Below are 15713 nucleotides of genomic sequence, written 5' to 3'. Positions count from 1 at the left end.
CTGTGCATTGTAGGCATTTAGCAGCATCCCTGGCCTTTGCACATGAGATGCCAATAGCACTTCCACCCCTAGGTGTGACAATGAAAAATGTCTTCAGACATTGCCAAATGTCCCCTCAGGGGTACAACCACCCCCAGTTGAGGACCACTGTGCTAGGTCCCCAGGTGACCTCTGTCCTCCCCTACTCTTCCCCACATCTTCTTACCAGCCAGAATCCCTTGTTGCCAGCCCATCTGGCCATGCCCTCCCCACTAGAACTCATGCTTGGAACTTTCCCGAATCTCTCCTTCCCTCCTCCTGCTGTAAGAAATTTAACAAACCCTGGTGGCATAGCGGTTAAGAGCCACAGCTGCTAACTAAAAGTCGGCAGTTTGAATCCACCAGGCACTCCTTGGATACCCTATGGGGGCAGTTCTACTCTGTCCTGTAGGGTCGCTATGAGTCGGAATTGACTCGACGGCAGTGGGTTTTTTTTTGTTTTAGTATCCAGCTCCCAGCCATAAAGCAGGAATGTATTTGATGACTAGCCTGTTGGCATGGATTACTATCCCCCCTTATAGCAAGTGAAGCTTTTTAACAGAGGTCATCTGCAGTTTACAGGAATCCCTGGGTGGTGTAAGCGGTTAAGCACTGGCCAAAAGGTTGGCAGTTTGAACCTACCCAGGGGTGCCTCGGAAGGTCTGGTGATCTGCTTCCAAAAGCCCTATGGAGCACAGCTCTACTCTGACACGCATGGGGTCACCATCAGTCGGGTTCGACTGGATGGCAACTGTTTTTTTTTTTTTTGGTTTTCTACTTCTTGGGGATCCTGAAAGGTCCCAGACACAGTAAAAGAGATAAACAGACATTTGGGGGTGGAAAAGCCATCAGCCACAGCTCCACTTAATCCTATCAAGCACCCATGGGTGTTGATATTATCATAGTACTTACTGAAAGGACACAGAATGAGCTCTTTTGCCATCATGTTTGGAACTGTGCTTGAGTGGTGGCTGGGCATGTCCTAGGAGCTCAGTGAATATTCACTGACTGAATGGCTGGTGGCGCCCATGGCTGTTATAGGAAACACAGAGCCCCTGTCACTTAGATATGGACTCTAGGCTTAAGGAAGGCCCTCTGGGGGTGGGAACACCACAAGCACAGAGGGAAATTAAAGCATTGAGCTGAAGGCAGGAAAGTCTTGTTGGATCATTCCTGTCCATAGCAGCCTCTCCCCTACTAAGCTTCATCCTCTTCTATCTTCCCAATCATATTGTCCATATAGTTCGTGTGCAATACACCACCATCTACTATTCTGTTGCAGTCTCTGGGTGGTGCAAGTGGTTACGCACTCAGGAGCTAGCTGAAAGGCTGGAGGTTTGGGTTCACCCTGTGGAGCCTCAGAAGAAAGGCCTGGAGATCCGCTTCCAAAAGATCAGCCACTGAAAACCCTATAGAGCACATTCTACTCTGACACACATGGGGTTGTCAGAGTCAGAATCGACTGGAAGGTAGTCTGTTCGCTGCTCTGTTACTGCCAATTGAGCCTTATCTCCCCTTCAGGTCCCCAAAAGAGCTCGGATTATCTAATCCCTTAGCCAACCAGCAGCACCAGCATCACCTGGAGCTTGTTAGAAATGCAGAATGCAAAATCTCAGGCCCCACCCCAGACCTCCTGAATCAGACCCTGGAGTTTCCCAGGTGATTCCCACACATTAGTTTGAGAAGTACAGGTCCCAAATATTTACCCAAGTGCTTCACAGCTAGGTAGGAGTCAGTGTTTGCATAATTCATGAACAACCTCTCCTCCTGCTTCTGTTCTGTGTTACAGGCCTGGTGGGTAGGAGAAGAGTTCTTTGCAGACATCTGGAGAGTCTGTGTCAACAACACAAATTGTACAGAGATCAATGACAGCTATCATGGTGAGTGTGAACGAGATGCACCGAATAAGAGGAGAAAGGCTTCAGTCTTCTCTGAGACTCCTCACTCTCTCCACTCACAGCACAGATAGGTGGGCCAGACTAACTTTGCATAAGGAGCCCTGGTAGCACAATGGTTAAAGTGCACTTGGCTGCTAACTGAAAGATCAGCGACTAGAACCCACCAGCTGCTCTGTAGGAGAAAAGAACTGGTGTAAAGATTATAGCTGCCTTGTGGGGCAGTTCTACTCTGAGTAGGGTTGCTTTGAGTCAGGATCAAGGCACACAACAACTGACTTCAACATGACTTCGCATGGTGGATATTGGAGCCTAGACAAGAAGGGTAAAGGGAAGGCAGGATAAGTTGAACCTCTCACTTCCCTATTTCTTGGCAAAGCCTCATCCAGAATTTTCTCTTATCCAAGCTGTGCAAAACAGGAGGGGGGTGGGCTTAGTTCCTTTTATGAGCTGTGTGGCTTTGGGCAAGTCATTGAAGCTCTCAGAATTTCAATTTCCTCGTCTATAAAATGGAGGCAGTGATAATACACCTGCCAAGCCTACCTCATTAAACGAGCTTAAGTACATGAAAGGACTTTGTAAATATGGAAAATCCTACTAAAAAGCACACTAACTACCCTCTATCATTGTGGAACAAATGGTTCTGTTTTCTTCTGAAGAAATTTCAGGTGTGTAGAACCACTGGGAGAGGCACTTTGGGGTTCAGGTTGCCTGATAAAGTACAAGACGCCCAGTTAAACCTGCATTTCCTTTAAACAACAAATAATTTTTTAGTTTAAGTATATCCAAAATATTGTATGGGACATATTTATACTAAAAAAAAAAAATAGTCACTGCTAATGTGATATGCAAATTTACCTGGGCATCTTTGTGTATGTGTGCATGGGTGTGTGCACATCTGTGTGTGTGTGTGTGTGTGTGTGTGTCTTCTGAAACCCGCTACCTTATTTGGGGAGCAAGAGACCCTTCTTACTGGGTCCTGAAGTCTCACCATGCACTCAATAATGACATGAACATTCATAATTACAGCAGCAAAAGTCAAATAGGAGACATTGTTTACTGTAGGTTTACTGCTGAGCACTGGGCTAAGTCCATTACACACGTATCAGGCAGGGACTGTTGGACCCATTTTAACGTGGGGAAACTGAGGCACAGAGAGGTTAAATTACCCAAGGCCACAGAGCCAGGAGCAAATGTTGGAGCCAGAATTCCAATCTAGACTTGAGCAGCTCCATCTTAACCATGTGGTGCAACCAGTCACACCGTGGGCTCTGTTTAAGTGAGCCCTGATTGCGCAGTGGTTAAAGTGCTCGACCGCCAACCAAAAAGGTCAGCAGTTTGAACCCAGCAGCCACTCCACGAGAGAAAGATGTGGCAGTTTGCTTCCGTAAAGATTTACAGCCTTGGAAACCCTATGGGGCAGCTCTATTCTGTCCTATATGGTCGCTATGAGTTGCAATCGACTCAGTGGCAGTGGGTTTGGTTTTTGGTTTCAGCTGTTTATCTGCCATGCTGACTCCTGACCAGCCATTCTCCCCTGTGCTCTGTCTGTGTCTATATGTCACCGTTATGTCTGGTCAGCTGGGAGGGCCTGCTTTGCTCTGTGGCAGTGTTTCCAAGCCTCTATCTTTTGTGCGCCACATCCCACACGTGGAATGATTCATGCCTTATTTTTCTTTAAAGCCAGGGTCGGCCCTAGGCCTCCTTTTGTAAGGCCCATGAACTACGAGTGGCTTTTACCTTTTTAAGAGGTTGGTTTTTTTTAGACAAAAAGAGAACAAAACAAGAAAACAAAGAATATGTGATAAGAGACTGTGTGGCCTGCCAAGCTTAAAATATGATTTAGACGTGTTTTTTATTGAGGTAAAATTCACATAATATAAAATGAACCATTTAAAAGTGCACAGTTCAGTGGCCTTTAGTGCACTCACACTGTTGTGTAACCACCACCTCTATCTAGTTCCAGAACATTCTCAGCATCCCAAAAGGAACCCTGTACCCAACAGGAGTCACTCCCCAACTTCCCCAAGCCCCCAGCCCCTCGCCACCACCAATATGCTTCCTGTTACTATGGATTTGCCTACTTAGATATTTATATAAATGGAATCATATGATATTTTTGTGTTTGGCTTCTTTCACTTAGCATAATGTTTTCGAGGTTCATCCATATTGTCGCAGGTATCAGTGAGCCTCAAATTTTTACTTTCTAGCCCTTTACAGAAAAAGTTTGCCGATCCTTAGTGTAAAACAGCTCACTTTTTCCTTACATAAATTTATTTTAAAGGGAACTTTACACCCCTGCTGTAAATGATAAGCTGGTACCACCTGCAATAAAAGAAGGACAACTTAAAAATGAAATATTACCTTGAAAACCAAATGCTGTTATTAAATTCTAGCCAAACATGCTTTCCTCCTGAAGGCTCTAGGCCTATTGCTGGTACTTGTTTAAAAAAAAAAAAAAAAACTGCACAAACTGAGGTTATGAACGTGCTAAAGCCCAAGTGGAGCTCATTAGAAACGTCTAAACAAGAAATGCAAAGCAAACCTCCCTCATTAAGTGAGTTTCTGTTGTTCAGTGCCCTGATTGGGTACTACCTAACTAATCTCATGTGTCATCAGTGGTATATTACACACACACGCACACACACAACTTTGAGAAACCCTGTTTTTAAAAAAATGTATCCATATTTGTACCCTGTTGTTGTTGTTGGGAGCTGTTGAGTTGATTTCAACTCATAGCGACCCCGTGTGACAGAGTAGAACTACTCCATAGGGTTTTCTAGGCTGCCATCTTTATGGGAGCAGATCGTCTGGTCTTTCTCCTGTGGAGCCACTAGGGGATTGGAATTGCTGACTGAGCACCACCAGGGCTCCTTATTTTTTCCCTAAAGCCATATTTGCCCTACCATAGGAATCACCTGAGGTATTTGCTAAACATACAAATTCCTGTAGCCCACAGCATAACATCCGTATCTGACTCTCCAAGGGGAGAAGCTCAGGAATCTGGTTTTTTTTACAAGCACCCAGGTGATTCCTGGGATCAGGCAAATTGGGAAGCATCGCTCTCAGCTTAGAGTCACGACCTTGGCCAACACTGGAATTCCCTGGGGAGCTTTAAAAACCACTCATGCCTGGTCAGATATTCTGGTTTATTTCATCTGGGGAGCCGCCTGGCTGGGCCGTTTTTTTTGTTTTTTTAATGGAGCTATAATTTACATACAAGAAAATGTACACTACTAAAGGGTTCAGGTCAGTGAGTTTTGACAACTGTATACACGCTTGTAACCACCAACCCAAACAAGATAGAGAACATTCCCACCACCCCTAGAAAGTTCCCTCAGGTCCTTTCCAGCCAATCCTCACCACCCCCTGTCCCGAAGGCAACCACCTTCTGATTTCTGTCACTAGAGTTTAATTCATCTGTTCCTGAATATCATATAACCGGAGTCATACAGTTGGAGCCCTGCGGTGTGTATTTGTGGGAGAGGGAGGGGTCTGGTTTCTTAAGGAGCCTGGGTATAGCCTGGGTATGATTCGAATGTGCAGCCAGAATGTGTTCGGACCCACCTCTAAGCATTTCGGGGAGTACTTACAGATAATGCTTCCCTACAGTCGGTTTCAGGCAAAACTACAAACAAAACAAAAAACCAGGAAGGTTTGCCTTAGGTTTCCTCCGCGGCTCTGGGCACTGTCCCCTCATGTCATCTTAGCAGGGTGCTACAAAGGACCTCCTCCCTGCAGCACCCCCCTAAAAGCCTTCAGAGAATTCACTTAACCTCCCCAACTTGGTGAGGTGGGAGATATTAGCACCCCCATTTTATAGATGAGGAAGCTGCAGCCTGGGCAGTGGCTCCCTGGACCATGCTTAGCCACTTCTCTACATGCCCTGTGGAGCTTCAGCGGTCCCCCTTCACGCAAAATCTACCACCCCAGACTTTGTTCTCTCCTTTCTCCATTGAAACCTCCCTGTATGGAGCCCAGACCCCCCATGCCCATCTCTTTGTTAAAGCTAATCTGAAAAAAGGAACTCACTTTTTCTTCTCCTAAGTGGCAGTCATAAGGGTAACCCTCTAAATCTCTCATCCATGAAGCCCTTTCCCATCTCTGGTCTCACAGGTCCAGGAGTGCAGAGTGGATGGTATTCGCTCCATTTTCCCAATAAGGAAGTTGAGGCCCTGTGGTCAAGTGCACGAGTGGACACTAGAGGGTGGTGGGTCTAGGCCCTTTTGGCTACCCTTGTGCCTATACCCTGCAGATGACCACGAGAACACTTGCACTTTGGCTTCCGATCATCCCCACTCCAGAGCTGTCATGGGGATTGCCAAGCCCCAGGGGCCCAGGATGGTCTACAGTCTTCATCGTGTGCTCTTGTCCTTTCCCCCCAGAGTACGCCACCCTGCAGGCCGTCCAAGCCACCATGATCCTTTCCACCATCCTCTGCTGCATCGCCTTCCTGATTTTCGTGCTCCAGCTCTTTCGTCTCAAGCAAGGAGAGAGATTTGTCTTAACCTCCATCATCCAGCTCATGTCCTGTAAGTAAAATGATGGGCTTCCTGGGGAAGCACTCCCTTCCCAGCCAGAAGTCAGGAGGAGGATGGAAGGGGAGGACTTTGGAAGGAGAAGCTGGCTACCATGCAGTGGTGGTCAGGGAAGGCATCCTGAAGACAGGAGGCCTGATCTAGGATCTGTAGGGTAAATAGGAGTTGTGTCTAGAATGTTCTCTCTTGGCACAGGAGAGTATGCCAGGCCGAGGGAATGGCAGGTCTGAAGCCCTGTGATGACAGAGGCTGAGAGCTGGCCAGTTTGGCTGGAGTGTGGAGATGGGCGAGCACATCAGGAGCATGGAGGGAGATGGGAGAGCGTGGCAGGAACTAGGCCGGAGAGGTGGGTGGGCCCAGACCCTGTAGGGTCTTGGAGACCAGGGACAGGATTAGGATCTTTGTCCTAAGCTGGTAGGAAGCCAGCAGCAGGTTTTAGGCTAGGCAGTGACAGAAGTGTCCACGTTGGACCAGACCTGGGCAGGTGCCACAGATGAGGAACAAGACCCAGCATCAATCCTAAAGGAACTTGAGAAAAAAAGATGCTGTCTCAGTCCACTTTTTCCTACTTGCGAATGTTAGCCAGGCTGAGATTGGATGAGGAAGCCTCACGCCACACATGATCCTTTTGTTGTTGTTCTCAGCAAAGATTTCAAGCCTTCTGATGACGTAAAATTAGGAGCCCTTTTCATGGTGCTTTCTGATCGAGAGTTCATGATAGCTTGATAAGGACAAGAAATCTGGGACTCGGAGCCAGTCCACACCCTTGTTCTAACCCCCTCCTCCCACCACCCTCCATGCCTACACTCCATTCCGTCCATCCTGGAGTCAAGTCCATCCCTCAGCACAGCCTGAGCACAGCCACTAGCACATGAGGGTGACCCACTCATCCCAACTTGCCTGTGACTGTCCCAGTTTCAAAACAGAAAGCCCCGGATCCCAGGAACCCTGTAGGTCAGTTGGTGACCTCCAGCACTCCCCATGGGGCACTTAAGCTGCAAGGCCAGGGTACTACCCCTACAGGGCTTAGGTTCCCCTACTGGGTCAGGACCTTAATTTGCTCTTGGCAGAGAATTAAAGCATGTCAGGTGTGAAAGGTCACTCAGTCCTGTAATTCCCACTCCAGTCTATGAGAATCCCTCTGGGGACCTTTTGAAGTACAGATTGTTGTTGTTAATTGCCGTTGGATTGGCTCTGACTCATGGCGACCCTGTGTACAACAGAACGAAACGTTGCCCAACATCTTCATGATCACTGATATATTCAAGTTCATTGCTATGGCCACTGTGTATTTTGAGTGCCTTCCAAACTGGGGGGCTCATCTTCCAGCACCATATCAGACAATACTCTGTTGTGATCTATAAGATTTTCATTGGCTAATTTTCAGAAGTAGATCATCAGGAGCCTTTCTTCACTGTCTTAGTCTGGAAGCTTCACTGAAACCTGTCCACCATGGGTGACTCTGCTGTATTTGAAACACCGGTGGTATAGCTTCCAGCATCACAGCAACATGAAAGCCACTACCGTACGACAAACTGACAGATGGGGGTGGTAGTACAGATTCCCTAGGCCCCATCCCAGACCTCCTGAATCAGAATCTGCCGTGTTGGAACATAGGGATTTGTACTTCAGAAGAATCTCCTGTGCATGGGCCAAGCATTTGGAGGCAGTGACCCAGACCAAATGAGGCTGAAAGAGGGGACGTGATTTGCCCAGTGGAGGTGTCTGCTCTCTATCCTTCCTTATTTTCTCTGTATCTACTTACCCATCAAGGCAGTTGATTCCCGTCACTTAACATGCAGGGTGGGGACTTGGGGAGCTACTAATTGAAGTTTACTTCCTGTCATTTTCTCCACTTCTCCATTCATCTGTAAGGCAATTCAGTCAAAACTGATTACCCTGATATATATATATATACACACACACTTTTCTCTGAAATACGTGTATGTGTGTATAAAAATGTGTATATATATGTGTGTGAGTATATGTGTGTGTGTCTATATATACACATACACGGCTACTAACAACAAATATATGTGTATACATATACACCACACGCACAGACATATATACACGCAATAGCCATAACAGAGGCCTCAAACATAGCAACGATCCCAACAATCATGAAGATGGCGCAGGACCAGAGTTTTGTTCTCTTATACCTAAGGTCACCATGAGTTGGAGCCAACTCAACAACATGTTATCAGGAGGGACAAGTCCCTGGAGAAGGACTTGGTACAGTAGAGGGTCAATGAAAAAGAGGAAGACCCTCACCAACATGGATTGACAACAGTGGCTGCAACAATGGGCTCAAGCATAATGACGATTGTGAGGATGGTACAGGGACCAGACTGCGCAGTGTTTTCCTCTGTTGCACAATGGTCACTAAGAGTCGGAACTGACTCGACGGCACCTAACAATAACATGTGTGTGTATGTATATACGTATATACCCCATATTTTGATATGTGAGTCACATCCCCCATTTCCTTCTGTAATACTTCATTCTCCCCATTTTCTAGTCCAAAGACCTGTCCCTCCTCTGTCTGTCCCAAGCCCTCATAGTGTTTAGGTGCTGTATCAGTCAAGGATTTCAGGTGCAAGCACTAAATAAGAGGCGAGATTCTGGGGGAGCTCAAGGCAAGAATCAGAGGAAAAGCTGAAACACCAGGTCTTGGAAAGAAGATCCAGGCAGCAGGAATTGATGGGCAGTCGCTTCAGGAAGATACTGTTGGAACCTGACAGTGTCACTCTTCTCTAGACTCAAATTTACAGGAAAGAGAGTCTGATTGGTGAAGGCTGTCTCACTCACCCAGTCCTGGGCCAGAGGAAGTCTGGGCACCTTGATGGCAGTCCCACCAAAATAGCCTGGCAAGGGAGAGGGGTAGGTCCCCCAAGGAAAATCATGGTACTTAACCTCATCCCGGCACTAATGTCTGTGAATTTCAAGATTGTAATGGCCGCAAGTAATAGAAAAGCCAATCAACAGCTCCTTCAGTCATAAATGGTGAATTGTTTTTTACTAACAATTAGTACGGAGACGGAAGGTACCAGGGGTGGTTTGGCAGCTCAACAGCATCAAGAACCCCCACTCTTTCCATCCTTTTATCATCTTCAGAGTGTTGGTGATGTCCCCCTCATGGGCCCAGGAAGGCTGCAGCAGCACCAAAAATTCTGGAAGTATCTAAAGCAGCAAGTAAGGGAAAATACAGCAAAAAAAAATGCTTTCTCATCCCTTATCTTCAGGGAGTAAAATTTTTCACTGAAGGATTTTACATGGCCAAAACTGGGACGCGTACAGATCCGTAAACCCTAACAAAGAGAACAGGATTGCTAAGGCTGGCTTAGATCAGGAATTGGCAAGCTATGGTTCACAGGCCAAATCCAACTTGCTGCTTGTCTTTGTGAATAGTTTTATTGGAACACAAGGAGGCTCGTTTGCATATGTATTGTCTATGGCTGCTTTCCTGCCACAACAGCAGAACTGAGTAGTTGCAAGAGAGGCCGTATGGCCGGCAAAGCCCAAAATATTATCTGGCTTACCCCTGGCTCAGACCAATTATGACTTATCCTCTGGGCTGGGGACACGGCTGCCCCAAAAAATTGGGTTCAGCTAGCAAAGATGAGGAGGGAATGGCTACAAGGTAAACAGCAACATTCTGCCACAAAATATTGTAATAATTTTAATAGGTGAAAATACCAGAATCAGTTGCTATTGAGCTGACCCCACACACGATGATACCATGTGCGTCAGAGTAGAATTGTGCTCCGAAGGGTTTTCAGGGGCTGATTTTTCAGGACATCACCAGGACTTCCTACCTCTTCCGGGTGGAATCGTACCAACAACCTTTCCCATAGCAGCCTAGTGCATTAACCGTTTGTAGCACCCAAGGACTCCAATAGGCTAAGGTAAATACCTAATAATAATAAAAACTAAAGGGAGTCTTCAGCTTGATCCCATACCCCTCAGATGCCCACGATGCACCTCGGCCTGTGATTTATTTTTCCTTTGCTTTCTTCCTGGCAGGCCTCTGTGTCATGATCGCAGCTTCCATTTACACTGACCGGCGCAAGGACCTTCACGAGCAGAATTCTGAGTTTTACTCCCTGACCTCGGAGGGCAGATACGGCTACGCCTTCATCCTGGCTTGGGTGGCCTTTGCTTTCACCTTCATCAGTGGCATCATGTATCTAATATTGAGGAAGCGCAAATAAAACCCTGGGAGCTAGGTTGCTTTCCCTGCACTACAGAATCCACATTCAAATAACCATTTTGTATATAATCCTTTTTTTTTTTTTTTTTTTTGGTGGTTTTTCTAGCAAATATATTGTTTCCTTTAGAAGCCAAGAAAAAAAAAATTTTTTTTTTTGCATTCTTGAGATCAGATCATAGACTATGAAGTCTGATATTCAGAACTGCCCATTTCAGAGTTTCAATAAGATAAAACCGAATATCCAGTTTGCTCAGCAAGACCATTCTTAACCACGGGGATGTGATGTGACAAGAGGTCAAGGAAGCCAGGTATCTGGGGACAAATACCTCACCTCAGCTTCCCTTCCCTAAAATCTCTATGTTGGTGGTAGAAGGTGGGATTAGGAGGGGTTTGGGTAAGGGATGCAGACCTCCTCAGATGTTGAGTCCAAGTTCTGTGTGAGACATAGGGGAAGACCCTGGTATTCTCTCTCCGAACCAGAGCCCCAGCCCTCCTGTAATGGGCTGGGAATTGGTTGGTTAAGGGCCACCCATATTTGCTCATCTTCAGGAAGGTGACTTTTAACCTTGGTGTCAGATTTAGGCTTACCCTAAGCAATCCAAAACCCGTTGCCTTCGAGTTGATTCCAACTCATAGCAACCCTATAGGACAGAGTAGAACTGCCCCATAGGGTTTTCAAGGAGTGACCGGTGGATTCAAACTACTGACCTTTTGGTTAGCAGCCAAACATTTAACCACTGTGCCACCAGGGCCTCACCCTAAGGCAAGGAATCTCAAAATGTGATCCCCTAGGCACCTTTAAAAATGCAAACCATCGAGCCCCTCTCTAGACACACTAAATCAGAGTCTTCAGGGCTAGGGCTGGGGAATCTGCATTTACAATGAGCTCCTTGGGTGATGCTTAGGTACATTAAAGGTGGGAACATCAGGCCCAGGGTTAGGTGGGCAGACTTGCCTCACAAACGTTGAGGAAGTGGGTCTAGACCCCACTGCTGGTCAAAACCTTGGCCTTTATTCTTCGCTATCTCTTCCACAGCTGTTTGCCTCGGGGCCACCTAACTCCAGTTCCCCGCCATCCATCCCTGTAGCCAGACACCTGGCTAGTGCCACCTCCTGCACCCTAGCCTGGAAGGCCCCTCACTTCTCTTCCTGCCCTGTATTCTAAGGTCGGGTAGCCTCTACTATCCCTGATTTCTAGAGCCTCAGAGGACCCATCCACCATCCATCCATCAACAGAAACTATCAAATACTGGATGTGTGCCAGGCATAGGGGACACTCTTTCTTCTCCTGAGGCTCACAGTCTAGTGGGGGAGACAGGCTAAAAACTAATTAAGAAAAATAATTACAAACCATGATGCAGGCTTCAAAGAACCCAATCATGGACTGAAAATAGAGGCCCATGGGGTGGGAGGGAACCTACTTTATGCATGCTCATTTTTAAATGCCCCTAAATATAGCACCGTCTAGCTACTGCAGATGGCACTTGCTGGGCAGTGCCCGTCTGTGTTACAGTCAGAGAATACTTCCTTCTGTGGAGGGTTCTGTGGTTCTGACAGCAAGTGAAGAAGCAAAAGAGTCCCAAAGAGCTGAGGTTCTCAGGCTTTGTTGGCAGGGTCTGAGTGAAGCTTGGGAGTATTGTTAAGGAATATTGGTGATTCCAAGACTACTGAGAAACACAGCGTTTGGGAGTTTGTGTTTAGGTATAAAAGCACAATGGCAACGCAGACGACCCCAGGAAATGCCCTATGGAAGCAGGTCTTTGCACCTCAATGTTTTTTTCCTCATGTTTGGAGCATGTTGCTGGGGAGGTCTGACTTGTCCGTCCCATCTCAGCACTGGTGCTATTTAAATGCTTTTGCACTTGAAGAGTCAGAATTGACTCGACGGCAATAGATGGGCACTTGACCTTCTGCTAAGTAATGAAATTGGGGAGATGTCAAATTTGAATGGTTTTTGTACCACCATGGATGCCTTTTCAGTGTTGGATTGGGTTTTCTCTTCATTTGCTCTCTCACTCACTCATTTATTCATTTTCAGCAAAAAATACTGAACATTTACTATGTTCCAGGCACTGTGCGAGGTCCTTAAAATACAAGTGGGAGCAAATCCAGATGTTTCTCCCTGCCCTCATGGAGATTGCAGCCTCTGAGACAGGATTCGCTCCCCATGAGAGGCCACCAGTACAGTACAGGGTGATATGGGGACAGAGACAGGACAAACTGTCACCTCCTGCCTCCATGGAAAACTGTCATTAGACATGTTGCGGGCAGGAGTAGGGTCATAGCCCTGGAGTTTGCAGGATACTGCATGAGCCTCATGGAGGGAGTGGGGTCTAAAGTGCCCCCAAGCTTTCAACTGAGGTGGCTTTTCTAGAATTTTCTGGTAGTCACAATGGACACAAACAACACCTTAGAACTGGAGAGCTGGAAGCCCTAATCAGCAAGCAATGCATGAATTCCCTTCACAAAAGACTTCAGGGGTACGTGAACATTTCTGTTGAATATACTCCAAAACGACCCTATGGGTATTCTTGGCTGGTTGTCACTACTAAGCAGCACTCGGTGCTTACATCCACCTGGGGTACTGAGGTTCCTTGAGACATGAGAGATGCCTTTTATTTACTGTGTGACACATGCATTTGGAAAGTGGAGAAAAAAAGTGATAGCATCAGGGCAAAAATGCCTAATGTTTTTACCTGTCCATAGGACAGGCCCTCCCTTGATGCTTATTATCAGTTATCAAGTTATGCAAAAAAAAAAAAAATTAGCTAAGACATCCAAGAAGCAGATACTATTAGGACCAAACATATTACCTTACTCTGATAACAACTGTATTTGAAGGAACTGCAGTTTGTGCATTTTATGACATTTTTATGAAGTACTGTAATTCTTTCATTGAGGGGCTACATGATGGAGACAAACTAACTCATTTTGTTATTTGCATTAAAATTCCTTTGGGTCTGTGCTCCAGTGAGTTTGGAGAGCGCTCACCTTGTTACTCTGCGTGAATGTATATACACATCCTGAATACGGGAAACTTGGGGACCACCTCCATTCCGTTACACTCCCTGCTCCAGGTTGCTTACCTGTGTGCCCAGCCCTAACGAACACGCTCACGTTAGGAAGCTCAGTATTAACTGATGATGAAGAAACCTGGAACTCCAAGCCCGTGTGTAAACACAGTAGCCCGATGGATGCTGTATCAGTTTCAAATGTGCCTTGGTGGGGAATTAACTAAAGTTGCTAATAGTTTAAAGATTACTTACAATCCAGCAAGTTGTACAGTTGTGTATATTGGGAGACAGTGGTGGTGGAAGAGATGCTAGGGACAGGCCTAAAAGCTAAATCTGAATCTTGGTTTGGGAACAAATGTGATTTTAGGGTAGTTAGATTCTTTCTACTTAATGTGCCTTTAAAATAGTCCTTTTTCTATGTTTTGTATAATCTGAAAGTGTACATGAAAAATAAAGTTTAAAACCAAATTTCCCAGAGCAACAGACTCTCATGTTCCCAGCTGTGGTAACATTTAGGGAAAAGTGCTAGCAAGTAGAGGAAAAACATTTTGGGAGGCAGGGGGTCATTTAGATTTCTAATCAAGAGGATAATAGATGGCTTTCACAGCGAACAATTGATGACTGGCAAATCTTCCTAGGACAGCCTCCCTCGGCTTCTTTAACGGGACTGGTTTCATGAGTGTTCAGCCTGTGCAGTCACACCGGGCCCCACTCTTCGAAGGGCCCTCATGCTTGGTTGAATAATGTATTCTTGCCATCCTAAAATTCTTAATGCTATTTGAACAAGTAGCCCTGTGTTTTCCTTTTGCGCTAAAAACCCATTGTCATCGAGTCAACTCCAACTCATAGTGACCCTATAGGACGTAGTAGAAGTGCCCCACTGGGTTTCCAAGGAGTGGCTGGTGGAGTTGAACTGCCTAGCTTTTGGTTATCAGCTATAGCTCTTAACCACTACACACTGGTTCTCATAAATTATGTAGCCATTTCTATTCTTTAGTTTGTATTTAATAAAGACCTCTTCTTTAAAGAGTGGGGTGATGACAAAAGTCAGACTATTTCTGTAATGTACTGTGCTGAAAAATGAAAAAGTCACTTGAGAGAGATCTTTGATTTTTGTCCAAGGAATGGCAAAAACAGTAAAAACTAGCTATCGAGGGAACTGCATATTTCCTTGCCTCCACACAGGGGTTGCAAACTAAAACCTCCATGGGCCATGGTCCATATTTGTGTTTTTAGGAGTTTTTTTTTTTTTTTTTTGGTCCACTTGGCAGATGGGTGGTGGTCATCCTACAGCACTCAATTTTATATTTCTTTCATCAGGAAATCAACCTAAAATTCATTCATTCTCTCATTCGTTCATCCAACAAATATTCCTATATCCACAATGACACAGCACTGTCCTAGATGTCAGGTACATAATGATAAACTTAGGCTCTGCCCTGATCTAGACTATTTTGGTCCCAATCTCAAGTTTCCAGGAGTTAGATCCTGATTGGTCTATCTTGGGTCACATGTTCATCATTGTTCCAATAATGACTGGAGTAGGGGTGGGGCGATATTATATAAACACAGATGCCAGGGTGCACAGTCCTGTAGGAACTTCCTACAGAAAAGGGGCTGGGAAGACACTTCAAACGGGGATCCTGTCTTGGTCTAATCTAGGGGCTGGAAAAATACAGCCCAAGGGCCAAATCTGGCCCGCCGCCTATTTTTATTTGGCTCATGAGCTAGAAATGGTTTTTATATTTTTCAGTGGTTGGAAAAAAATGAAATGATACTTCAAGACACATGATAATGATATGAAGTTCAAATTTCAGTGTCCATAAATAAGGATTTATCAGAACATAGTCACATTCATCTGTTTAGATATTGTGTGTGGCTACTTTCATGCTACAATGGCAGAGGTGCAACAGAAACTATATGGCCTACAAAACCTAAAATATTTGCTATCTACCCCTTTGCAGAATAAGTTTGCCAACCCCCAGTATAATCAAACAAGAAAGGAGCTATCTTTTTGTGTGTCTCTTTTTAGGAG

At 45.7% G+C, this 15713-nt stretch overlaps 1 protein-coding gene across 1 annotated transcript in view; it reads left to right on the top strand.

Moving 5' to 3' along the window:
• EMP2 (epithelial membrane protein 2) overlaps positions 1 to 14663 on the top strand; it is a 47657-nt gene extending 32994 nt beyond the window's left edge. The window contains exons 3-5 of the mRNA XM_049902960.1: positions 1808 to 1898; positions 6299 to 6445; positions 10478 to 14663. Coding sequence (XP_049758917.1) covers positions 1808 to 1898; positions 6299 to 6445; positions 10478 to 10665 — 426 coding nt within the window. The 3' untranslated portion in view covers positions 10666 to 14663. The remainder of the gene's footprint in view (positions 1 to 1807; positions 1899 to 6298; positions 6446 to 10477) is intronic.
• The last annotated feature ends 1050 nt before the right edge of the window (positions 14664 to 15713 follow it).

The sequence above is a fragment of the Elephas maximus genome, chromosome 12 (assembly GCF_024166365.1).
Source record: "Elephas maximus indicus isolate mEleMax1 chromosome 12, mEleMax1 primary haplotype, whole genome shotgun sequence".
In the NCBI taxonomy this organism is placed as follows: Eukaryota; Metazoa; Chordata; class Mammalia; order Proboscidea; family Elephantidae; genus Elephas; species Elephas maximus.
The sequence above is the reverse complement of the archived record's forward strand: the minus strand, read 5'-3'. Positions and strand labels throughout refer to the sequence as shown.